At 42.5% G+C, this 25,336-nt stretch overlaps 1 protein-coding gene across 1 annotated transcript in view; it reads right to left on the reverse strand.

The window, feature by feature from the left end:
- Positions 1–18,868: 18,868 nt before the first annotated feature.
- PRTFDC1 (phosphoribosyl transferase domain containing 1) overlaps positions 18,869–25,336 on the reverse strand; it is a 108,162-nt gene continuing 101,694 nt past the window's right edge. The window contains exon 8 of the mRNA XM_036072706.2: positions 18,869–19,127. Within this exon, the coding sequence (XP_035928599.1) occupies positions 19,075–19,127 (53 nt within the window). The 3' untranslated portion in view covers positions 18,869–19,074. The remainder of the gene's footprint in view (positions 19,128–25,336) is intronic.

The raw sequence follows: 25,336 nt of genomic DNA on the forward strand, positions 1-25,336 counted from the left end.
GAGTGGCGTGTGAGTCTTGCCCTAGAAGATTCTAGAATCTGTCTGTTGGCTGCAGTCCCTGCTCTGGGAACACAGTTTTCCATTTGCTAACATTTTGTCACAGGCACAGCAGCTGTCTGCACAAGGAAGGGCAAACACAATACACAAGGAAGGGCAAAGTTGTGGATCAGATCCAGGAAAAGGGGTGAAGAATTGAATTCTGTAATATCTAAGGGCCACGGATAGACTGATTCTTTTTTTTACTGTGATAAAATATATATACATATATATTTTACACACATATTTTAAATATATTTAATATGTATTACATACATATTTTAAATATATAGTATATATAGTTTATCATGTATATATATGTATATATATTTTATCATTTTAACCATTTTTAAGTGTTCGGTTCAGTAGCACCGAGTACACGCCATTGTGCAATCATCACCACCATCCATCTCCAGAGCTCTGTTTATCTTGCAAAACTGACGCTCTGTAGCCATTAAACACTACCTCCCTATTCTCCCCTCCCTCCAACCCCTGGCAAGCACCATTCTCCTTTCCATTTCAATGAATTTGACTACTCTAGATACCTCATATAAATGGAACCATATGACATTTGTCTTTCTGCTGCTGGCTTATTTCACGTAGCATAATGCCTGCAAGGTTCCCTCCTCCCATAGCCTGTATGAGAATTTCCTAGCTTTTTAAGGCTGAAAAATATTCCACCGTATGTATATAGCACACTTGGTTTATTCACTCATGCATCAATAGACACATGCGTTGCTTCTACCTTTTGGCTATTGTGACGAATGTTGCTGTGAACATGGGAATACATATATCTATTCAAATTCCTGCCTTCGATATTTTTGAGCATTTACCCAAGCGCGGGATCCCCGGAAGGTTTCGTTCTTAAAGCCAGGCCTCTCAAACCCAGAGGGAACAATAAGAACAAACAGGGACATACACCAAGCACCGGGACCGGGACGGATTGGGAAGAGACAACTTGGCAAACAGGGTCCAAGTCCAGTCAAAGAACCTGGGCAGTAGGACTCTGTCCTACTGAGATATTGCTCATTAGGAAGGATTTCTGCTTTTAGAGGATGCATCTCTATTGGATCCGTAGCTCTGCATCTGTACTATTCTACCATCTGGTGTCCCTTTCCTGCTGCTACATTGTTATTTATGCATGTACTTTAAGTTCCCTACTAAACTGTAAACTTCCTGAAGGCGTCTATGCTTTGCTCATCTTAGGAGCCCCACCAGTACCTAGTACAGTCTCTGGAGCATAGCTGTAGTTAATAAATATTTACTAGATAGATGAACCTAATATTCAACATTACAGAAACAGACCTACTTACTCATTTCCTGGAATTCTTCAAGGAAAGCACCACACTCATGTCAGCTTAGATGTTATTAATAGCAGTTGAGTAACCAGAGGAAGTAATAATACCACTGTGGGAAAATTAGGCCACATCTGAAATACCATGTGCAAGTTCAAGCCTGCCTTAAAGAGTCTCTCTCCTAGGTATTGGGGATAATCTAGAAAGAGCTCAGGGGAAGGGACAGCAGAAGCATAAAGACTCTAGAAGCTGTCAGGTGGAAAACAGTTGAATAATTGACTGTTTAGCTTGGAGACTAGAAGAGATGTAATAAGTATTTGTAAATATTGGAAAGGTGTTCTTGCGGAAGAAAAAGCTAAATTTTGCTCCAGAGAAAGATCCAGAACCAACGGATTTGAGAGCAAGATCAGATTCAATATAAGAGAGAACTGTTGAACTTTTAAATTTGAGCTCTCCAACAATGGAATGGACTGATTGATAAGATGATGAGTTCCCTGTTAACACAGAGATATTCAGAAATGCAGTAGAAAGGGATATACAGACTAGATCCTGTAGATTCTTCTTTTGACCCTCATAGTTTTTATTCCCAAGCCTCAAATAGTTCCCGTTTTTTTAAAAAAAGTCCTGTGCAGTTTCAGAAATGCAATATCCTCTCTTATCTCTCTGAGAATATTACCCCTGTGTCCTCAGGGGAAAAAAAAAAGCTTCCATTTACTGAGTTTGGTACAACTCTTTGGGGTATTAGTTTTTCTCAGATGATTGACCATTCTTAGCTGTGAACTCATGGTTGTAGGTGGAATCTCTTTGTAGTCTGTCTGCAAATGTTTTCTCTGCTTCCTAGCATTCTCATGCACAAGTGTCAGCAAGGTGAGCCGGTGGTTAGTCTTCTGGGTACAGGGATTCCCCTTTATTTCTGGATGTTTCCAAAGCATTCTTCCAAAAGTCATATTCATTGCCCCTGCCTGAAGGCAGAGCCTCTATTTGGCAAGAAGGAGTCAGACCTTGTCCCATCTGACTGCTACCGTCATCCCTAGCTTTGCCTCTGGGCTCCCCTCTTGCTTCTCATCACTGCTACTTCCAAGCCTGGGGTTGGTGTCTTGGAGAATTCCAGAACGTTTTCTTCCCTCTAAAACAGGCTTTTATTTTTTTGAAAAACATCTTCCTCTATAATCCCAATCCTCTCTGCCTTCTCTTATTTAGGAATTCCTTCTTATTTCTGGTCCACCGAGAATATCTCTTCTTGTTTTCCAGTTATATTGTGGGTTTATTATTTTAAACATGTAACCACTTTCTGTCATTTTTAGGCATCTGTGCTCAGTTAACCATCTTAATTCAATCTCCTGTCTCTTCCAATTCTAAATGTTATAATTTTATAAATTCAAAAGGAAAAGTAAACAGAAAACACTCAGTAATTATAAAAAGAACTCATTTAAAAATGGTTTTTTTCTAATTATAATAGTAACAGCAGAGATGAAATCCAAGATCATTCACAATACCAAATTCAACTATTATAATACAGATCTCTGCTAATATTTTGAAATATATGTAGAATATACATATATATGACTTACAATAAATATGTATATAATATGCTACTTTTATTACATGGATATATAAAATGAGAATAAACTCTCCAAATTACCCTGTCTCTTGAATTCCCTCATAAACTGTTATGTGATTATTTCCATAATTAAGCCACATATAAATTTCTGGTTACCTTTTCTCTTTAAACTCTTTTTGTTTTTTTCTTTTTTGTGCCTTTCCTCTTGTAATTAAGTGTTACTCTTTCACTGGCTAACCACAAGAGCTTTGTTTTTTAGATATTTTTGTTTCCTTCTCTATGAATAGCAACCTCTGCAAGGTTTAGCAAGTACCAAAACATGGCGTCTACCATGCTAGATGTCTGGAATGGTGCGTCCATACTGCCTTTTAAGGTTAATTAATTTTAATTTCAATTTTAATTACCGTAACTCATGAACATAATTTTAGAAATCTAATCATAATTCCCATTCTTCCAATTTATATCATAATTTTTAAAGATTTATTTAATTGTTTATTTGCGAGACCGAGGGAGAGTGAAAAAGAGCAGGGGGAGGGGCAGAGGGAGAGAGAGAATCCACAAGCATGTTCCCCCCGCTGAGCCTGGAGACCCACATGGGGCTTGATCCCAGGACCCTGAGATCACGACCTGAGCCAAAACCAAGAGTCAGTCATTTAACAGACTGAACCACCCAGGCACCTCTATATCATAATTTTTGAGTGAATCGATATTCAGAGTTTGCATTATTATGACTGTGTAATTTTTTTTTTTTTTTTTTTGGTTGAGATAAGTAGAATATCAGGATTACATTCCTTTTCTTATTCAAATTTAAACAATGTTTCTGGAGTTAAACTGAGTCCTGCTTGGGAAGCAGGCTGGACCGACGAACAGACAGACAGAGGTGCCCATCCCTACCCTTCCAACGTGGTCTAGACCCCACACCAAAGTACTGGCTGGTCGGCCTCCAAGCTGCCCCTGCTCCCCGCCCCGCCCCCCCCCCCCCCCCCCCCCCCGCAGCCCACAGACTCCAGCCCCTCTGACGGTCTCCTGTTGCTGCTTCTGCCCATGCTGTGGTGAAGGGAGGCTCCAGCCCAGACTATCCCTCCAGGGTCCCCCACCTATCCTAACCCCATTTGAGGCCCTGGCTTTTCCAAGGGAGTCGGGTGCCTCTATCCCCCCGGGCCTTTGCAGTTGCCCTGGCTCTCCTCCCTTTTCCCCCTCGGGGTGGGGGTGGGGTGGGATGCACCACGAGAGGCCCCATGGGGGCGGGCCACCCTCCAGCTTTCACCTGTCCCCGGTCAGTTCAGTAGCTGTGTAACCCTGGTGCCTGACGTGTGGAACGTGTGCTGTGGGGCCGTCGCTAACCTCTCAGCGGCGCGAGTCTGCAGGAGATTGTGGTCTCCCGGTCCCTGGTCCCTGCCCCCTCCGCAACCCTCCGCAACCCTCCGCAATCCCCGGGGCCCCCGGGGTGTGTGGGATGTGCTGCTGCCGCTCGCCTGCCTGCCAGGGCCTGGCCAGCCCCCTCCCTCCCCCGACCAGGGCTGTGCGTCTGGCTCCAGGGACTTGGGGAAGACCCAAGTGCCAACACTGAAGTCGCCTCCACTCCTATCGGGGCGGCCGGCTGTCCTCACGCCTCTGCGGGCAGTCCCAGCGGGGTGCTCCTCCCGAGCCCAGGGCCCCAGCAGACACGGCCCAAGGCGGAGCCTTACCTGTCCCACCTGGGCCTGCAGGCCCGGGGCCCAGGGCATGGCCTGTTGGTATTGCTTGCGTCCTCTGGGCCCGCTGGTCTGCCATCTCTGCCCCAGCCTCGTTGCCACCGTCCCTGGCAGGCCCTCCCGGACCCCAGCCAGGGCAGCCGGGAAGAAGCACATGCCTTTGCGGGGGGGTGGGGCGGGGTGGGGGGTGCCCGGTGTGCATCCCTCCTGTACAGGAGCCGGGAAATAAACTCCCTTAAAGGGGAAGATATTATTATTAAAATTAAAATATTATTATTATTAATTGACTATTTTTTTCTTAACTTGTACAATCATTAATTCTAAATATTCCAGTAGCTTGGTAATATGCCTCTTGATTCTATTTTCCTCTCAATCCAGTACATTAGTTTTGTTTTTGTTTCTGTTTTATCCAGAAGATCGCCCTGGAGCCGTCCCTTCTCATATTCCAACCTGGACTGGTTGGTTTCTAGGCCTCCTGGACAGATGTCATCCTGGGTTAGGTCTTCTTGTTTCTGTAATTTCTGTTTCATGGTTTTCTCCCATATTTTTCTGAAGAACATCATTCAGTATTTTTCTGACAAGGAGCATATGAAAGGTAAAACATTTGAGGATTTAAATATCTAAAAGGATCTTTTATTCCATCTTTGTATGTGGTTAATAATTTGGCTGGCTATAGAACTCATGCCAGAAAAAAAAAATTCTGATTTTTTGAAGGTAATGATCTATTGACCTATAGCTTCTGCTATCCTGATACTTTTTATGTGAACAGCTTTATTTTTCCTCTCTAGACATTTTTAGGATCTCCTCTTTGTTTTTGATGTTCTAAAATTTCCCAGTGATATTTATGGTTTAGGTCCTTTGTGGTAGATGTTCATCAATGCCCTTTTAAATCTAGAGAATCAGATTGAAAATAATTTTTTGTTTCCCACGCACGTGTCCATGTGTCTGTGTGTGGGCGGGAGGTAGGCAGTTTGGCTGGCTGTAGGAGGAAAGGACAGAAGCTGAACCGTGTCTGCATTCTTTTATCTGCGTTTTCTTTGTAAGTCTCACACAACCTTCCGTGCTACTTGGTGACTCCAAGACCTGAGTCTTTCTAGGTCTCTGGGGGTCAAACTGACTCCCTTCTCTTTGTTGTCCCCCAGGAAGCCATTTTGGGTGCCTGGGTTCTCCTTTCTGTGTAAAAATCTCATCAAATTTTTGTCTTCTAAAGAGATATGAACATATTCGTTTGGTCTCTTGGACCTTTTACTTTTTTGTTCCTGACATTCTGTTATTGACATTTTATTAGATTTATTAGGCTGTGTTAAACCCACTGTATTTTACTAGAAGTTTAAAGAGCTTTTAGAGTGAGTCTTTGAAGGCAAAAATGGCCATCCTTTTCTATCAAAGGAGTTCCTAGGGAAATGTTTCCTGGCAAGGCAAAGAACAGGGATATAGTGTTTCTCTTTTCTTTAGTAAATTTAATCTCTTGCGTCTTGGCAGCAAATGATATAAATGACAGATGTCAATCAATTCTAGCCTTCCCCTCTTGCCTGAAGTCTTACCCACCCCTGACTTCCCCAACTCTTCTTTGGTTGCTAACAAATGAGGGATTTATTGTTTTACACTTGGACTGACCAATGAATATGGGCAAGGAGTCATTTAGAGGGCTCTTCTGCAAACCTGACCTAAACTAAATACAGAGGTTGTTGGAGTAGTTAGTCCTAGGGACCAGATGTTACTATATCTGAAGGGTACTAGACTCTGAATCCCCCTCACTCCCCCCCCCATTTTTTTTAACAAAAGCAAAGGCAAGAAGAAAGTAAGATGCTGAGCCGTGATGTCCATCACAGCTGTTTTGGTATCTGATGTATTTCTGATGATGCATTTGATATATTTTCTATAATAAATATCCTTGTAATTCAGCATAGTATCTCTCTCCTAGAGTTGTTACAAGCCCGCACTGGAGCCAAATTGCATAGGTTTGAATTCTGGCACCATCACTGCTTAGACCTTGACCTTGGGCAAGAGACAAGTCTCTCATACCTCAGTTCCCTCATCTGTGAAATGCAGGTGCAAAAAGAACAGCCTCATCAGGTCACTGTGAGCATAAAAGTAAAATAAAGTCTCAGGCATTTTAAGTATTATGTGTTTGCTATGATCATTGCTGTTGTTATTTCAAATGACAAGATGTTGAGGTTGTTACTTTGATTTTAAAGAAGCTCATTAGAGAAGGAACACAACTGAATGATCTGGAGCAGCTGCTGTTGATCAAATACAAGATAGGGAGCCAATTCCTTAGCAACCAAACCTCAAATGACATTCCGGAGACTCTTTTTTGAAGACCCATCATATTCCTTTTCTGTGTTAGCTGTTTTCCAAGGTGAGAAAGTTTGAGTTTGCCTAATAAAGCAAGCACTCCGGATGTGAATAGAGTGGGTCAAGGGGACGCCTCATGTGCTCACGTGACATCCCTAGGTTTCCTCTTTCCTTCTCTTCAGGAAATCTCCTTTCTTATCTGATTCTTTCTCTATAAATAGATGCAATATGTTTGGAAGGCCATGACTAGCCTGGGATTCAGATAGGAAGGTCTGTGAGGAGGGAGATCCTTTGCTCTGGCTTTTCTGCAGCAGGGAGCCCTTGCTCAGTGCTGAGGGAGGCGAGGGTCTGGGGGAGGGAGGGACCTGCACACAGGGGCCAGGGTGAGCTATCAGGAACAGACCCAAGGAGGGTTCTCTCAATAAGGAGGACTTGTGGTGCACTGGAAAAAGCTCAGGGCCCAGAGTCAATCAGATCCAACTTCCAGTTTTATCTCTGATTCAATTTCTCAAAGCTTTATGAACAACGATGTCCTCATCTGTAAAAGGAATACTTCTCAGTGTTGTAATGTGGAGTAAATGAGTGAGTTTACGTCTATAAAATGGCTTGGCACATCACAGAACTCTCTCTATTTGCATTCTTCTCTCCTTTCCCTATTTCACATGTTTATCACTCTCAAATGCATCTCCCAGATTTCCACGGCAAGACAGGATCTGGCCAGGCAACACCAGGATGCACAGTGCCTGGTGATTATCCTCTAGGACATTCACTTAAAGGATCTGCAGAGGTCGGATTTTCAAGGCTATCCTAAATTATCTCTGATAATGGCTTGTTTCCCCTCAGCAATTGAATCATGTGTATCCAATCAATTTAACAGTATATTTATTAAGCCCTGTCCTGTGCTCTAGGTACTACAGAGGATATAAAGGAAGAAGAAAGGAGCTTGCAATTTCGTGGACAAAGCCAAACAACTAGATAAGTAATATAGAACTAACCCAAGTAATGGACTGTGGAAAAAGTCTGTGACTCACTGATGTTCAGAGTGGGACACACTTGGCTTTGATGCCTCATTCACTGCTCCTATACAATAGAATCAAGTGTTGGGTAGGGATGTCCTCACTTCATCCAAGCTGAGGGGGGTTTAGGGAGTTACATGCCAATATGGGTTGGGGTCTGGGGGGGGAGCTGTTCTGGGAACATGTGCATCTGCTGATTTGTCTTCAGGCGCCAAAACGCTTTCCCAGCCCAGAGTTGTTTCCGTTCAGGATTGTTTTCTCAGCTTCTTGGGGAAAAAAAACCAAAGGGAGAGTGCTGATGGACACAGAAAATTCTTTTCAGAACATGTTCTAGCCAGACTTGGCTGCCTACCGATTTTTCATTTTTGGTGATTTGCTAGAAGCAAGGCCTCTGTTTCACAGCATGGAGTCTTTTTTAGAGGACAATTCTCTTCCTGCCTGTTCCCCTCCATTTTGCTCACAGATGATGGAGAGACTCTTGTCTTCCGCATCAGTAAAATACTTGGCACATCTGTGTTACTTCTCATTCATAGAACCTCAAACTCTCTGAAAACACAACTAAAAGCAGTTACTCGGTGCGCAGGTCATGGTTATTGGTGGTCAGCATTTTCTAGGCAGGCACTAGGATTGATGATCAGCAAGAGCCTCTTTTTTCCCTCATCTTATATAAAAATTGGAAGGTAGGCCTCCCCATGCTAACTTCTGCTTTTCTTCACTACCTGTGCCCTTTGCCTTGGTTTGACCGAAGGTAATACTGTTTCCCCTTAATTTGACTGGGTGGTCTCCCATATCAGAGAATTCCCAGTTTATGCCTTGTAGAGTAAGTAAAGGTAGACCAACTTCGGGTTAAATTCAGATGCCATCCTGGCACGTCCAGTCTCGGAGTCTTCTGTTTTCCAGCTATTGTTTCTCTTCTAGTGATGGACTGGCCCGTTGGAAGTTCCAGGGAGATTCTGTTCCGACCTCAACTTTGCCCAGGTCACAAGGGTCTGAGGCGAAAACGGGATTGCGTTGAGTGAAAAGCAATACTTTCTCGCTCCTGGCTTCCCTTTGCTAATGCAGTGCCTCTGGGAATCTTGAACGTTCACCCCAGTTTTTCTGAGGGGTGACCAGTTGGTGTTTCACATGGGTTTGCAAATAAGTCTTTCCCGTGTTGGTCAACTGTTAGCTCTCCCGCTTTGGCTCCTTCAGGGGACATTGCCCTGGAGGTCCCAGCAAAGCCCCTCATCTGAGCAGAAGTGCTGACACCTGGTCAAGGTCGCCCTCAGCTGCTGGTGAAGTCACCACCACCGCTGAAGGCCCTGCCGCTCTTGGGATGCTCTGCCCAAAGCCGGGCTGGGTCTGCCCCGCCATGATGAGGCAGCCGGTGCTGGCCTGGGGGTACAAATGCTGATTCTGTGGGCTGCTTTCCGGGGTGGCAGGCGCCTTCTATAGAGAAGAGGGCTAGAGCTTTCCTCCCACTCTCAGGGCATGCGCTCACGCGTCCGGCCCAAGTAGTGCTGCTTTATGCTACCAGAGTCTTATAGAGAGTTTTGCAAGAGAACCCACTTTCAATTTTTATGTGCCTCCCCCCTCTCATCCGTGAAGACCCTGCTGCGTGTTCACTGGGGATGAAGCCATGGAAACATCCAGGTCCCAGGCATGGGCTATTTGCTCCGCCCACACTGAGCATTATGTTGAATCAGGCTGCCGAGTGCTTTCCGAGGGGTCCTTCAGGCCCTCAGACCATAAATCTGTCTCCAACCCTCCTTCCGCATTCCAGCCAGAAACGCAGTCTGCAAATCTGTCTTCTTGCAGAGAAGCATGAGGGCATGATTAATAAAAGACTCTCAAGGATAAAAATCAGTATCATTAAGTTACAAATAAGTGGAGAAGGGGAAGGGATATAAGTTCAAGGAGGAAAAATAAAGGCTATATCATTTCCAAATACTAAATAAGAATCTTCCCGTATTTGTGAGTGGATGAAAATGAGTCATTAAATTGTCCAGATACTTCGATTCCATCAGGCACATTTAAGAGTCATGTGTGCTTTTAGTCTAAAATATCAATGTTTACAATCTGCTGGAAATTATCTCCTTGGCAATTATTTAAACTTCTGTTGAAAAAGTTTGCATGTTATCTTTCAAACAGCGCAGAGCGCTTCAAAATTATTTTTTGGAGGGGTTGCTGGGAGCAAACATGTTGGAGAGCCTCCCATGTAAAGTGCTTTGCAAACATGCTCTGACCAACTGACTGATTTCTATGAATTTTATGTCACAGATTACTTTTTAATTTGCAATATTTTATGTTTGTTTAGATTTGTTTTTCACCGGAAGCCTTGAAGACCAGTAATGATGTTAGACGGTTAACTTAATTTGGCTCACCCTCCATCTTCACATGCTTGCTTCCCGGTCTGCTGCCATCCAGACACTCGCCCAAAGCAAGAGACCTCCGATTACTGATCACCAGACGAGGAACACACCTTGCAGGGAACCACGTTAACACTCCCATGTTAAAGCCTTATCTGTTCTCATTCTCTGCTGCCTCCTTCTGATTTTTAAGGTTCAAAAAAAAAAAAAAAGTGGCAAAACTCGAGATGGCTTGGCAAGGAAGATGAGTGGGAAGGGAACGTAATTAGTGAGTAATCCTTAGTTTTCCATGTGAAGTTACTTTTATTCCCACTCCAAGCCTCAAATATCAGCAGGGTGGGAAGAGTGGAGAATAAATCAGTAACTTGATTATCAAGAGAACTCTTTCCTGATTGGAAAAAGAATAACCGTCCCAGGAAAAATTGGCTCACAGGGAAGGACCTTCCATGAATGTCTTTCTACTCTGCTCTGTTGCTTACAAGAGAGACGGCATTCAGGGGCTGGGAGTGGGGAGAAACCTCTGGCAGCTGTGCTCCTTGTGGGCAGAGAGACAGGGATTTCCTTTAGCAAAGGAACTGCAGGGCATTGGGGTCCTTGGGATTGGCGGTCAAAGACAACATTCTTTGGCCAGGACAGCGAGAGTCAGCGGGAGGTCAACTGATGGGAGCAGGGAGAAGAGTGTAAGGGTTGTAATGCCAAAGCTGTTGCACAGAAGCTGAGCATAAGCCCCAGAAGATTCCAGACTCAGAAGAGTCTAGAGCAAGTTCAGTTCCTCCTTTGCCCTGGGAATGAACATCAGAGTCATGTTTAGTGGCGGAAACTGGAAATTTAGCCAGTGAAGAATTTCAAGGACATCTATGTATTTGTATGTATTTAAGTCACGTTATAAATTGCATCCACTTTGAAACTCGTAGGCAAACTTTGATAAATGGTGTTTGTTAGGGATTTATACCGATAAGTGTATGCATACAGTTTTATATTTATATGTACACAGACATATCCATACACATATATGTCTTATGGGAAATGTTTAACTTATGGCTCCTCTTTCTAAATGTTCAGATCAGCACTGCGATCCTAGGAAAAGCCCAGATGGTTGGTTTGCTTTACACAACCAAGCCTTCAAACATCAGGGTTTCTCAACCGAAATTGCAGAAATCATGCCCAAGAGGAAATGAACAGTTTCTAGGGCCACCCTTGCCAACCCAAGCCTCAAGATGAGGGCAAATAGGCCATCAAATCCAAACCCGCAGGAGTGACAGAGCCCAGCAGCAAATGTCTGTCTGGGAGTTCCCTGCGTCAGTCTTCCTTGACGCCCATTTCTAGCCCAGGAGCCAATGTTTCATGTTCTGATGATTTATTTGGGTGGGGGGGGAAGGGGCAGAAGGAGAGGGAGAGAGAATCTTAAGCAGACTCCACGCCTGGCGTGGAGCCAGACACGAGGCTCGATCTCACAATCCTGAGGTAATGGCCTGAGCCAAAATCAAGAGCTGAGCGCTTAACCGACTGAGCCTCCCAGGGGCCCCTTGTGTTCTGATGATTTAAATATGTGTTCTCTGGTGGGTGGGCCAGAAGAAGCCTGAGAGTGTTCACAGAGTCACATCTCAAGTTGGTCTCACGGCTATCGTGGTGTTAATGACCAGGCTGGACATCCCTCCTCTTTGTGGGTGGGGGACGAAGTGCTTGGTAGTCATTAGACTTTGTTGCCTTTGGGGAAAGCCAGGGCCTGCACCTGGGCACCACCTTTCCCTGCTCTGGGAAAGCTGTGAATGGAGACTCCACCTGGAGATGGGAAATGCTGATCCGAAAAGCTCCCCCTCTGAATAGCAGCGGTACATACGTTACATCAAAGCGGGCCTCTCTTTGCATGAGTGCCTTGGCTCGAGTGGGACGGGGAAGCGGAGAGTCCAGGACGTTCCCACAGAGAAGGAAGGCCCTGACTAGGGATGTTGTTCGCAATGCCTTTCGGAGTGAATCCGGCTGCCGCTAAACTGGCTTGGGCACAAATGTTCACAGCTGCATGAAGGATGTTGCAGGGGACATAATGGGTGCTGTGTGTGTTGGAGGACAAACAGTCCCACGCAGGCCTGGGCCTGAGAAACAATGGGCCAACAAACAGCCTTCAGGACAATGCATTCATTTCCTGTCATGACACCGGGCGCAACGAGGCCCAGTAGGCGGTTCCACCTGACCGAGACACACTGCACTTGATGCCATGATTTTCGAGGCCTGCTGTTCATTAAGAATGAAGAACACATAAAAAGAAGGAGCGATGACAAACCTTTGTGGTTTTTTTCCCCTGCAGAGCAAGATATAATTACAACTGTTTTTTTTTTTTTTTTTTTTTTTTTTTTTTTAATGCCCAGATAAAACAGTGCGGTAAAAATACTGGAGAGGTGTTGGAAGCTATTTCAATTTTAAGTCTTTTTGACATTAAATGAGTGTGACTCACTATCACCGCTAAAAATACTGGTGTGAGGCACCCGGGGCTTCTCTGCTTCCCAGCAAGCCTGCTGGCTCTGCCACGAGCTCACCTCTTGCCTGAGCTTCCATCCTCATGCAGATAAAAGTCCTGTTGGGAGCTGGTTTAAGATAGATCCTTAATAATGGTAACGATAGTCATGATGACTGACACCTACCGAGTACGTGCTATGTAGCAGGCCCAGGTTTAAATGCTTAAATCCTCATGAGAATCCTATGAGGTGGGTACCCTAATTAGCCCCATTTTACAGAGGAAGATGCTGGGGCATAGAGAGGGTAAACAACTTGCCCAAGGTCATAGTCTGTCTTTTCAATATATACCCAGGGCCTCCCGTGGACCCACTTTGCTGGGCGACATTCCACCTTGGCAGGTACTTGGCTCACCCCACGTTTGCAATGAAATAGCATCCACACGGCTCGCACGAGGTAGGCATGCCTAGAGGGGACAAGGAGAGGGCTTCCGGGGTCAGAAGTGTTTTGAGGAGATACAGGGGAGGGATGGGGAAGAAGCAACCTCCACAAGGCTGCTTCCTTCCTCAACCGATAATTAATCAAACACCAGGAGCTTCTCCATGGATCTGCTCAGTAAGCCATGACTGGCATGCAGAGTTCTCCTGATTTTCAGGCTCGTCGGGCTGTCACTGAGCATCAAATGTGCCCCTAGACTTTTTAAGATGTTGGAGAGTCTCGGAGGGGTCAAATGGTGGTGGTGGGAAAGGATGGGGCAAGCTGGTGGAAACAGCACCAAGATAGAAATAAATACGTAGAACTTTGGAATGGAAGGACGCTAAGGAGATCATTCAGTTACTTTCTCATCATTGAGGAGCCCTGAGGGCAGCAGGTGAAGAGCCCCGACGAATACCACTCATGTGGCTCAAGACAGAGCCAGGAGTACAACCGAGGTCTGCTTTCTCCACCTGAATAAAAGAGCAAACCCAGTTACAACCACTTGCCAAGTGTGTCCTGAGCACTGAAGGCCGTACTACTAATGAATGGTCTTGGCAGGGATGTGACAGGAAAGAAATGGGAGATAGGATTCTTCCCCTCCTGAGGCGTACAGCCTCCCTGGGGATTCACATGATACCTAAGTGGAAACACCGACGGACGCATCTCGCCATTTCCCAAGTGAATTTGGCTCAGATGTAAGAACAGAGGACTAAGGACTTCAAGGGATCAATAGGGTGGTAGTAACACAGGATGGGTTTCTAGAAATGCACCTTGTCCTATATGGAGGTCGCTAAGAGGGGTGTGAATTGGTAGAGAGAAAGCAGGGAGTGAGAGCCGCAAGCATAGGCAGCCAACAGGTCTCTCTGGCTGGCCCGGAGAGTCTGTATCTACAAGGAATGAGAAATGATGTCGCAAAGAGAAACCAACTTTAACAACATTCCTGTCATACCTCGAGGCAGCAAGCTGTCTGACATTTGAGACGCTGAAGAATCTGCCCTGGTTTGATAGCTAAGGAACAAAACTAGTTGTAGCCAAAACAATGAAATGACACGCCTTGTTTCCCTAGAGAACCACATTAACAACCAGTCAGTGATCATAATGCCCTTACCGAGCTCCATCAATGAACCAAGAGTGGTGATGGGGCTCCTCACTATATTCTAGGTATGATGCTGGGCTCCAGGGATACAAGGAACAAAATTGGCTCAGTCTTGCTCTGGGTGTTCTTTATAAATGGTTTTTGTTAGAACAGTTCTAGCAGAAAATCAGCTCTTTTTATGTCTTCCAAAACTAAGGAAGCCCAGCAATTCTCAGAGGCACTGAATAATCAATACGTTTCATGGATGTTTAAATGAGTGAATGAAGTCACTGGGTTTTTTCTGCCCGGCCACCTACTCAAGAAGAGAAATCAGGCATCCACTTATACTCTTCCTGCTCTTCTGGCCACAAGCCAGTACAGAATTACCCCTTCTCTAGGCATACTCTCTCCCTGGAGAGATGCAAGGCTGTTCTCTGATCATTGGGCTGTTCTCACAGTGGAGGCTGCTGGGTAGCACTTTGTAAGACCACATGGCTAGCGAACTCCCGCTGGAACTAACCTGGAGAAGCCCCGCCCAAGGGCTCCTGAAGCAGAAGGACTTACTTATTCTCCTTCATTTGCCCACTCTCCTTTTGATCAGACAGGAACCAGGCATTTCCCTCAAGCTCTAAACTAGAACCGACAGGAAGGAGCTGAGATAGCTGAAAGAGGGGGCAGGTTGAACAAGGAGAGGGTTTGCATTTTCATAAGGAAGCCATCTTGTCTTTGCTGAGAGATGGCATGGACAGGATTCCCTCCTGTTGAGAGAGGGCAGGGGAGGAAGGGGTGTGTCTAGATTAAAATAGGCTGGACTGTCAAATCAGTTGATTTTAAGTAAAACAACTCAATTAAATAAACATTTAGAAATGTCTGAACCATTTATTAGTGCATCTGGAGCACCTTAATATTCTTCTCTAAAAATGCATTTCTCACCACCAGACGCTTGCAGTTTAGATATATTTAGAAACAGGTATATGCTTTTAATTCTTTTTCTTTCTTTATTGTCATCCTTTAGGTTTTCATTAACCCTGTTTTCTCCCAATGTCAGCTTGGCTATACTATGGAAAGCAAAGGAGTTTAGATGGGGAGGGGGGTGGGCAGGCTCTGTGGCCTGCTGTGGGGCCACCAGCAAGAATACAACTCAGGGAACATTCAGGATATTGTCAGACTGAGGTGTTGAAGGCAGTGGAGCAAATGAGCCTTCCCATCTGCCTCTTTCCTCCTCTCTGCTCATTCTGTCACAGTTTGTAGGTTCACAGCTTGGGGTTTGTGTTCATCTGGGAGCTCACAGTTCTGAAAAACCATTGCTTTCTAGGACCTGAGTGGAAAAATCACTATGGAGAGCTCTTGGTTCTGAAGAGATTATGGCAAGAGTGGAGGGAAAAGAGAAGAAGGTGGCTTCTCCTCCGAGGGAAGAAAGTGTTGTTAGGACAACTCAATTAGCCCCAGCTTAAAAGGAGCTGATGACAGCAAGGAGGATATGGGCCACCCAAACTGAGATGTCCTACCCCCAAATCTCTGTACCATGAACTGGTCAACTGGGCATCAGGCTAGGAGGGATCTAGTTGCTACATTACACAAGGCTTTCTAAACTGATTTCAGACTAGAATCAGAAGGCTCTGGGTCAGTGGGGAAGGAAGCAGGGAGAGTCAGAGAAAAGACGGTATTAGTCAGTGGATGATGAATCAGTTTGGGCACTGCCACTGATCAGTTGCGTGGTGTTGGCAAATTATTTAACTTTTCTGAGTCTCAGTTTACTCATACAGAGCAGTCTCTGGAGACAGACAAGTTTAAAGTTTTATCACCTTCTAGCTGTTTGACCTAGAGAAACTCCTTTCAACTTCTGTGAGCCTCAGCTTCCTCTTGTGTAAAATGAGGGAGAATAATTATTACCTACATCAAAAGGTTATAAGAATTAAATATAATGCATGTTAAGTATTTAGGACAGTGTCTAGTACATAATGTTCAAAAACCATTCGCGCTGTAGGATGTTAATGTAGGATGGATGTGAGGATTAGAGAAACACATGCAAAGCACTTAACATATTACCTGACACATAGTCAATGCCCCATAAACATTAGGTATCATGCGACTTTGAGCAACCAATAAATATTTGTTGGACAACTTCCCCAAGGAAGAATGTGTCTTTTCATCTTTGAATCTCTATTATCTAGCAGCAGTATATAGTAGGTATATTAGTTTCCTATTGCTGCCCTAACAAATTGTCACACATTTAGCAATCTAAAACAATATCAATTAATTACCATAGAGTTCTAGAAGCCGAAAGTCCAAAACAGCTTTCCCTGGGCTAAAATCAAAGTGCTGGCAGAGTTGTGTTCCTTTTAGAGGATCCAGGGAAGAATCCCTTTTTTTGCCTTCTCAGTTTCTAGAGACTTCTTGCATTTTTTGGCTCTTGCCCTCTTTCTCCATCTTCAGAGCCAGAAGGGGAGCACCTCAAATCTCTCTGATCCTGTCCCCCCTACTTCTGTCATTGCATCTCCTGCTCCTCTCTTATAAGGACCCTTGTTACCATGGGGCCCACCGAGACAATCCAGGATCATCTCCCCATCTCAAGATCCTTAATTTAATCAATCCATGAAGTCCCTTTTGTATGGCATCATATTCACATGCTCTGGAGATTGGGGCGTGGATATCTTTGGAGGGGTCGTTATTCTGTTGACCTCAGTAGGAATGAATGAACAGCGTGTGGCACATTAGCAATTTCTTCTAGAACCTCTGCTTACCGTGTAAACTTACCCAACCTGTCTTATACTGAAACAACTCTGCCCTGGATTTTATATCAATTCAAGGACATTTCATTTCACAGTGAGCCTTTCCAAATCATGGAAATGATCCATGGGTCCTGGGATTGAGCCCCACAATGGGCTCTCTGCTCAGTGGGGAGTATGCTTCTCCCTCTCCCACTGCCCCTCCCTGTGCTTGTGCTCTCTCTCAAATAAATAAATAAAATCTTTTTAAAAAAATTGGAACTTTCTTAAAAAGTGTTTAACTATACTCAGTTCAAAGATGGTCACCAAAATAATTTGTACTTAAAAAAAAAAAAAGCCATCAGTTCAAGTTAAAACAGCACCACAATTATTTTAATCATAATTTTGTTAGGGTAAGTTCAAAAACTAAGACTTTTGTACCTTTGTAACAAAGTCAAGGTTCAGGCAAGCACTACTCCGCTATGGAAATAGTAATTATTTAAAATATGTTGAGATGAAGCTGAAGGGTATGCTTGGAGGTGAACAACAAGAAAAATATCAGCATTAAATATTTACATAAGACTATATATTTGTACGTTGTATATAGTTGGGTTAATACAAAGTGCTTGGAATTTTAGATATGTTATCTTATTTGATCCTCAAGACAACCCTAGAAGGTATGTATTGTCTCCCTTTAACTGTATCTCAGAAAAGTTAAGGCATTTGTCCATGGCTCACAGTTAGTAAAGGGGAAATCTGGACTCAAACACAGGCCTATCTCCAATGCCTGAGATTTTACCCTCATATTCTAGTATTATACTCAGAGGTGGAGGATGGGGTTAGGTCAGCTCCTGCATTTTAAGTATAAGTTCTAGAAAAGTAAAACGATGTGTTGCTAACAGAGAGGGTAAGAGGTGGGTCAAACTGCAGGGTGATTTCTAGGAAATTTTTGCTACCATTTGTTTCTAAGGATTAGAAAGGACATTTATTTCTCTTTAGCTTTTACACTTTAGGAAGCGAATGCACAATCTAGTGTAACTTTGAGGTTGCTGGGGCTGGGAAGAGAATGCCTTTGTTTGAATAAAACCAGCTCAAATGAAGTAGATGGGATATCATCTTGGAGCTGAAAGGATGACCTGCCCCCTATTAGTCCCAACTGTCAAGCTTGGGCTTGAGCCCCAGTGGATAATGGAGGCAGGGCACGAAGCCAGGAGCAGGCTGGGAATGTCAAGAGGTGGCAGGGCCTGTGGCCGTGGGGTGAGCTCAGGTCCAGAAGTCATGTGAGAAGACTGAGTCTCTGCAGGCCAAGGAATGGTGGACAGAAATCAGCTGAGCAGACAGGTTTGACATTAGCCCCTGAGGCCCCAGCACCCCGCAGGCTCGGTCTGGAGGCCCTGCACTTAGCTCCTATCTCAGGCCTGAGCACGGATGGGGGCCCTGCACCAGAGCTGGGTCATGGGGGGCCGTGTTCAAGGCCAGTGTAGATTCTTGTGAGCAAGACTGTGTCAGCCCCTCCATATGCATTTCAGAAAATATCACACTTGAAACATAACTGGTTTGTTTATTTCTGGAAATGAAGCAAGATTCTGTGTAATATTTTTAAACATGCCTCATAGATATCTAGCATTGTGTTGGTGGTCAAGATCATTCTTTAAACATAGAGAGTCATTCTCAAGATACTCCACCGATTGTTTTTTTCCCACTGATTTTTAAAGGGCCCAAATCTAGGATATTAAAGGCCCATATTAAATAGAACATGCATGGTAAAGAACAAATGCTTACTATATAATAAATAATAAATATTTGTTAAATGAATGAATGAGTCTGCATCGACAACAAAAAGAAGGCGTCTCTTTTTTGGAACACTAAGAGGAGGTCTGCACAAACCCAGAGAAACTAGGAACTAATGTCCAGGTGAAATAGTGTATTTGGAAAGTGGAGAAACCATCCCCCTCCCCACAAAAGTGAAGCTTAGACTTAGGAAAGAGATCTTGGACAAGGGTAGATAATGGAGTGAGAGCAGAGAATCTTCCACGAAGGTCCCATTCAGCCTTCCTGCCTCTTACGTTCTTCCAGACTTCAGTGCAGAAAGGGCTTTAGTCAGCTGCCTGGAGTCTATGTGTACGAGCCGCAGGTCCGGCAATGATTTGAATGCCACGTAGGAGCATCTGAAACCGAGATTTTAGTCACTTGGACTCTGCCTTGCACGCCCACACAACAGAAATGGACCACAGTGCGTTGGCTGAGCACAAGAGGTAAGCAGACAGACTAGCAGATACTCTGGTATTTGTACCATATGCACATTCCCTGCGTTCCAGGTCCTGTTCTCCTTACCTAAAAACCAATCTCCTGTGCCCTTTGGTGTGAATAAAGACTTCTCTAGGGAAGGGAAGGTACGAACTGATTGCAAGTTTCAATGCCTCTTAAAATAACACAGGTCCTGGGCGCCTGGGTGGCTCAGTCGTTAAGCGGCTGCCTTCGGCTCAGGTCATGATCCCAGGGTCCTGGGATCGAGCCCCGCATCGGGCTCCCAGCTCAGCGGGAAGCCTGCTTCTCCCTCTCCCACTCCCCCTGCTTGTGTTCCCTCTCTCGCTGTGTCTCTCTCTGTCACATAAATAAATAAAATCTTAAAAAAAAAAAAAAATAACACAGGTCCTTTCAAATTTCAGTTCTAAAAAATCCTCCTGCCTGAAATCTGGGAACTTCTCAAGCCCCATCAGATTTTGGCGGGATGAATTATTTAACATCTTTGGAGCAAGGGAAGAAGAAATAAGTGCATCTGGTATTTTTAGGAGACTCTGAGATAGATAGCAGGTTTCCTTTCTTCTCTCCCCACAATGGGCAATTTTAAAGCAAAATAAACTTTGGGAATTAAAAAGCTTTCTGAAGAAAGAGTAATATCTTATTCATTCATTCATTCATTATTGTGGTAAAAAACACAGGACATAAAATTTATCATCTTAATCATTTTGCATGTACAGTTTAGTGGTGTTAAGTACATTCATATTGCTGTGCTATTGTCATCACCTTCCATCTCCAGAACATTTTTCATGTTTGAAAACTGAAACTCTATACCCATTAAATAATGACTCCCTATTACCCACTCTCCCCAGCTGCTGGCTTGACTACTGTAGGTAACTCCTATAAATGGAATCACACAGTACAGTTGACCCTGAACAACACGGGGGTAGGAGGCACCCACCTCCCACACAGCCAAAACTCTACATCTAACTTTGGGTTCCTCCAAAACGTCACTACTACTAGCCTCCCGTTGACAGGAAGACTTAACGGATTACGTAAACTGTGAATTAACACACGTTTTGTATGTTATATGTATCCTATGCTGTACACTTACAATAAAGGAAGCCAGGGAAAAGAAAATGTTCTTGAGAAAATCAGAAGGAAGAGAAAATGCATCTATAGTACTGTCTTGTTTTTATAGAAAAATATCCGCATCTAAGTGGACCCGCAGAGTTCAAACCCATGCTGTTCAAGGGTCAACAGTATTTGTCTTTTTGTGATTGGTTTATTTTACTTAGCACAATGTCCTCAAGATTCATCCATGTAGCATGCAACAGGGTTTCCTTCCTTTTGAAGGCTGAATAATATTCCACTCTTAGTACAGACCACATTTTTATCCACTCATCCACCAATGTACAACTGAGTTGCTTCTACCCCTGGGCTATTGTGAATAGTGCTGCTATGAACATGAATGTGCAAGGAAATAGTAATTTCTTGACCTGGCTACTCTGGTATGTTGTTCAGAGAAGAATCAGTGGATTTAAGGCCTCATTAAGGGTGGAGACAGGGGAGGGGGCATACTTGTGACCCTTTGAAACATCAGCAACACTTGAAACTGTGCCAAGACCTCAAGGAATTCTGCTGTAAGTATATTCAAATGTGTGTATTAATTTCTCTTCCAAATTATTTAAAACCAAATTGTTTTCTTCTTGGGCTTGATGACAGTATTTAGTCTCTAGTGAAAACAGGAACATAGCTTAAAAATGAAATGAGAAATATCACATTTATTAAAATCATCCAAACTACCAAATATTCAAGTGAACTATCTAATTATTAGGAAGCTAGAATAGTGTCATGCAAAGATTAGCATAAAATAGCTCTTGTTGAATAATACCTTATCTATAATCAATATTAACCTATATTGGGTGTCAACATTTTTTTTCTAAAATTCATTTTGATAACTCTTAAGTATCTGGAGTCAATAATTACCTCTTCGTCTGTTCAATTTGATTACCGTGTATTTTTTAACTCCTGGGGCATTTTTCCCCTGGCAAAATGGAAACGCAAACAGATGGAGAATAAGTGGCTTGAGCTAACATTTTTCTTTTCGTGAAGAAACAGCAGTAGAAAATTGCAAAAGGATCTTGTTTAAGTGAATGTAATTCCTGTTGTAGACAACAAGCCTAGTTCCCCACTCCCATTTCAAAGATTAATAAAAAGACTAGACCAATGCAGGAACATTTAAAAATCCAGGGACATGTTTCAAGAACATTGAATAGCATGAATATCACGCATAGTTTATCTCAGTCTCAAGGACTGTGAGTCAAAAAGGATGTTAAAAACATCTGGATAGAAAAAAATAATGTGTAGCTAGGGATACATTTTGCAATTTCCGATCTTTATCTTCTCTTTTAGTGGTTATCAAAGAGGCTAAAAGGATTTCTTAATATAAAATCCCTGAAAAGAAATACTGTTTGGCCTGGTTTAAGTGTCTAAGACTGGTATTTTTGTTTTCTTCTAATTTGTTCACAATTATCCCTAGTTTTCTTTTTTTCAAGTTTGGGCCAATTCAGAACAAATGAATGGAAGGGATTTAAGAACCAATCATTATAAGAATTTATTGTGCAATATTGGATCAAATTCCTGCATGTTTTTTTGAAAAGATTTTATTTATTTATTTGATAGAAAGAGAGAGAGAAAGCACGAGCTGGGGGAGGGGCAGAAGAAGAGGGACAAGCAGACTCCATGCTGAGCAAGGAGCCTAAGTGGGGGGGGGGGGAGCAGCTCAATCCCAGAACCCCGAGATCATGACCTGACACTTAACGGACTGAGCCACTCAGGCGCCCCATGCATGTTTTAATCTTTAGGACAAAATTAAGATGCCAGTGTTAGACTACATGGAGAGAGCAACTCAGAGAAAAATGGAAGTCTGCCAATTGCAGAAACACGTTGTCCAGAAAAATCACTGATTGTAAAGAACATCCTCTCTCCTTATATAAGCTACCAGATGTTGTTGAATTGAATTTTAAAAAGAAAAAAAGGAAAAAGCTGATGAGTCATAGGGTGCAACCACAGCTAAGCAAAGTTTAGCAGCTCTTTTAATTAAAGCATGTTGCGGTATGTGTAATAAACAATGGTACAGAATGAGAAAACATAGGTTCTGTACCCAAAGGAGATTTAAATTTAAATACCTTTTACACTTGCCCATTTAGAAAATCTTAATAGCGTCATCTAGTTGCAAGGACTTTGAGAGGTCCTAGCTACCGCTTCTATGACCTTTCACTTCCCCCTCTGCACCCCCAAAAGCACATTTCAGAGAAATCTTTTTTTTTTTTAATGTCAAAGGTATTATAGTATCCGCTAGAGAGAAAATTGAGAAAAATACCCTCCTTATATCAGAATCCATTCAAGTGCCACATTGGGCTGTGTCTTTTCTTCGATCCCAGTGGAGATGGGAATCACTTGCATGTGATTTTCATGAGTGGGGGGTTAGCCCTTCACCTCCAGAACACAGCTCCAAACCTCCACCCTAGCCCGAGATTTTTCTCTAAGCTTCTTTATTCTGTCTTTAGAAACATAATCTCACCTTTTTGCGATTTTTTGCTCTTTCTTTATCTTCTACATTACCCTTATTCCCAGAACTGGTGCTGGCACTCTAGACAAAGTCAGATTAGTCCTCCAGTCAACAGGACAAAGCTCCACCAGCCCCACTTCATGCAATCAGCAGGTATTTATCAACTGCTTCTGTGCACCCGCTGTGTCGGCACTGGTGACAAGGATGAGGCGACTCCGTTCTTGCTCTTCCCATCATTTATGTAGATGTCTGCCGACTTGCATGTTCATATCTCCAGATGGACACACATGATTCATTCGTGGGCAGGAAATACTAACACTTCTATTTATTTCTCATTTTTAATCTAAATATAAGAAGCTAAACCCTACTAGCATTTACCATATGGATTGTCATGGGAGCCCTCACGTGGGCCCATATGTCAGATGTCACATTGCAGGTACAGTGTTTAAAATGGCCTGAGCCTATAATATCAAAGGGTCGACAATATAGTGTGCATGTCATACATAATATATTTCTGATTGGATTGATTTGAGATTGTATTACCTGGTATTATTTTCTCTATCAGCTTTATTAAAGTATAACTGATATGCAATAAATTGCCCATATTTAAAGTATACAATTTGTTCGTTGTTAACATGTGTATATACGTGTGAAATCATCACTGCAGTCAAGATAATTCAACACTGATTAAAGTTTCCTGCTATACCTCTGTAATCTTCTCTTCTCACGTCCCTAGACAACTACTGATCTACTTTCTGTCATTATACATTGCTTGGCATTTCCTAGAATTTGATGTAAAAGAATCGCATAGTATTTTTTTTCTTCCTTCCTTCCCTCCTTCCTTCCTTCCTTCTTTCCTCCTTCCTTCCTTCCTTCCTTCCCTCCTTCCTTCCTTTCTTTCTTTCTTTTTTTTGGTCTGGCATTTTTCACTTAGCATAATTATTGTGAGATTCATCCATACTTTAGTGTCTCTTAGTAGTTCATTCTCTTTTGTTGCTGAGTTGCATCTTAATTGTACGGATATACCACAATTCTTTTATTCACCTACTGATGGATATTTGAAACTTTTCCAGTTTGGCCTATTATGAATAAAGCTGCTATCAACATTCGTGTGCCTTTTTCAAGACATACACTTTCATTTCTCTTGGGAAATACCTAGGAGTGGAATAGCTGGATCATACGGCAAGTGTATATTTAACTTTTTAAGAAACAACCTAACTGGTGTCCAAAGTGGTCGTATCATTGTAAATTCCCACCTGCAGTGTATGAGAACAATTTCTCCAAATGCACGACAATACTTGGTATGGTAAGTCTTTTGAATTTTAGCTACACTGATAGATCTGTAGTATTATCTCATTGTGGTTTTAATCTGCATTTCCCTAATGACTAATGATGTTGATATCTTTTCATGTGCTTATTTGCCATGTGTACATCTTCTTTGGTGCAGTAATTATTCAAATGCTTGGCCCATTTTGAAAATTGGGTTGTTTGTTTTCCTATTAATCAGTTTTGAGAGTTTTTACGTATTTTAGATACAAGTCTTTATCCAATAAGTGATTTGTAAATATTTTCTGCCTGTTTGTGGCCTGTCTTTTCCTTCCTCTAACAATATCTTTCAAAGATTAGAAATTCATAATTTTGATAAAGTCAATTTATTAATTTGTTCTTTTATATATCTTACTTTTGGTGTTTTATCAAATACATCTTTGCCTACACCAAGGTCACAAAGGTTTTATCTAGATTTTATAGTTGGTTTTTTATATATGGGTCTATAATCAATTTTGAGTTAATTATTTATATGATGTGCAGTACAGATCAAAGTTCATATTTTTTTGTATAAGCAATATCCAATTATTTTAATACCAAATGCTATACTTTTCCCTCTGAACTACCTTGGCATCTCTGCTGAAACTCAGTTGTCCATGTATAGGTAGGTTTATTTCTAAACTTTTTACTGTGTTCTATTGATCTGTCTATATTTATACCAATACTATACTGTTTTAATTACCATACATTTATAGTAACTTGATTTCAGATAGTCTTAATCTACAACATTATTCTTTCTCAAAGTTGTTTTAGCTATTCTAGGTCCTTGAATTTTGATATGAATTTTAGATTCAGTTTTTAAATTGTTGCCAAAAAAAAAAAAGTCTTGCTGGGATTTCATTTGGAACTGTGTTCAATTTAGAGAGTAATTCAGGGAGAACTAACATATTAGCAGTATTGTATCTTCTGAGCCTAGAACACAACAAATATTTCTCTCCATTAATTTAGAACTTCTTAAATTTCTCTCAGCACTTTTCGTAGTTTTTAGTGTACAAGCCTGTCATATCTTTTCTCAGATTTATCATTAAGTATTTCATATTTACTGATATTGTAAAGGATATATTTTAAATTTCAATTTCTGATCGTTGTCACTAGTATTTACATTTGATTTTTGTATATTGATCTTGTAACCTACAACCTTATTAAACTTATTAGTTCTACTAGCTTATTTTATTTCTAGGCATAGGAAGTTGTTAATATCTCCTTATTATCCTTTGGATATCTGTAGAATCTGTA

This window comes from Halichoerus grypus, chromosome 6 (genome assembly GCF_964656455.1).
Source record: "Halichoerus grypus chromosome 6, mHalGry1.hap1.1, whole genome shotgun sequence".
Classification (NCBI taxonomy): Eukaryota; Metazoa; Chordata; class Mammalia; order Carnivora; family Phocidae; genus Halichoerus; species Halichoerus grypus.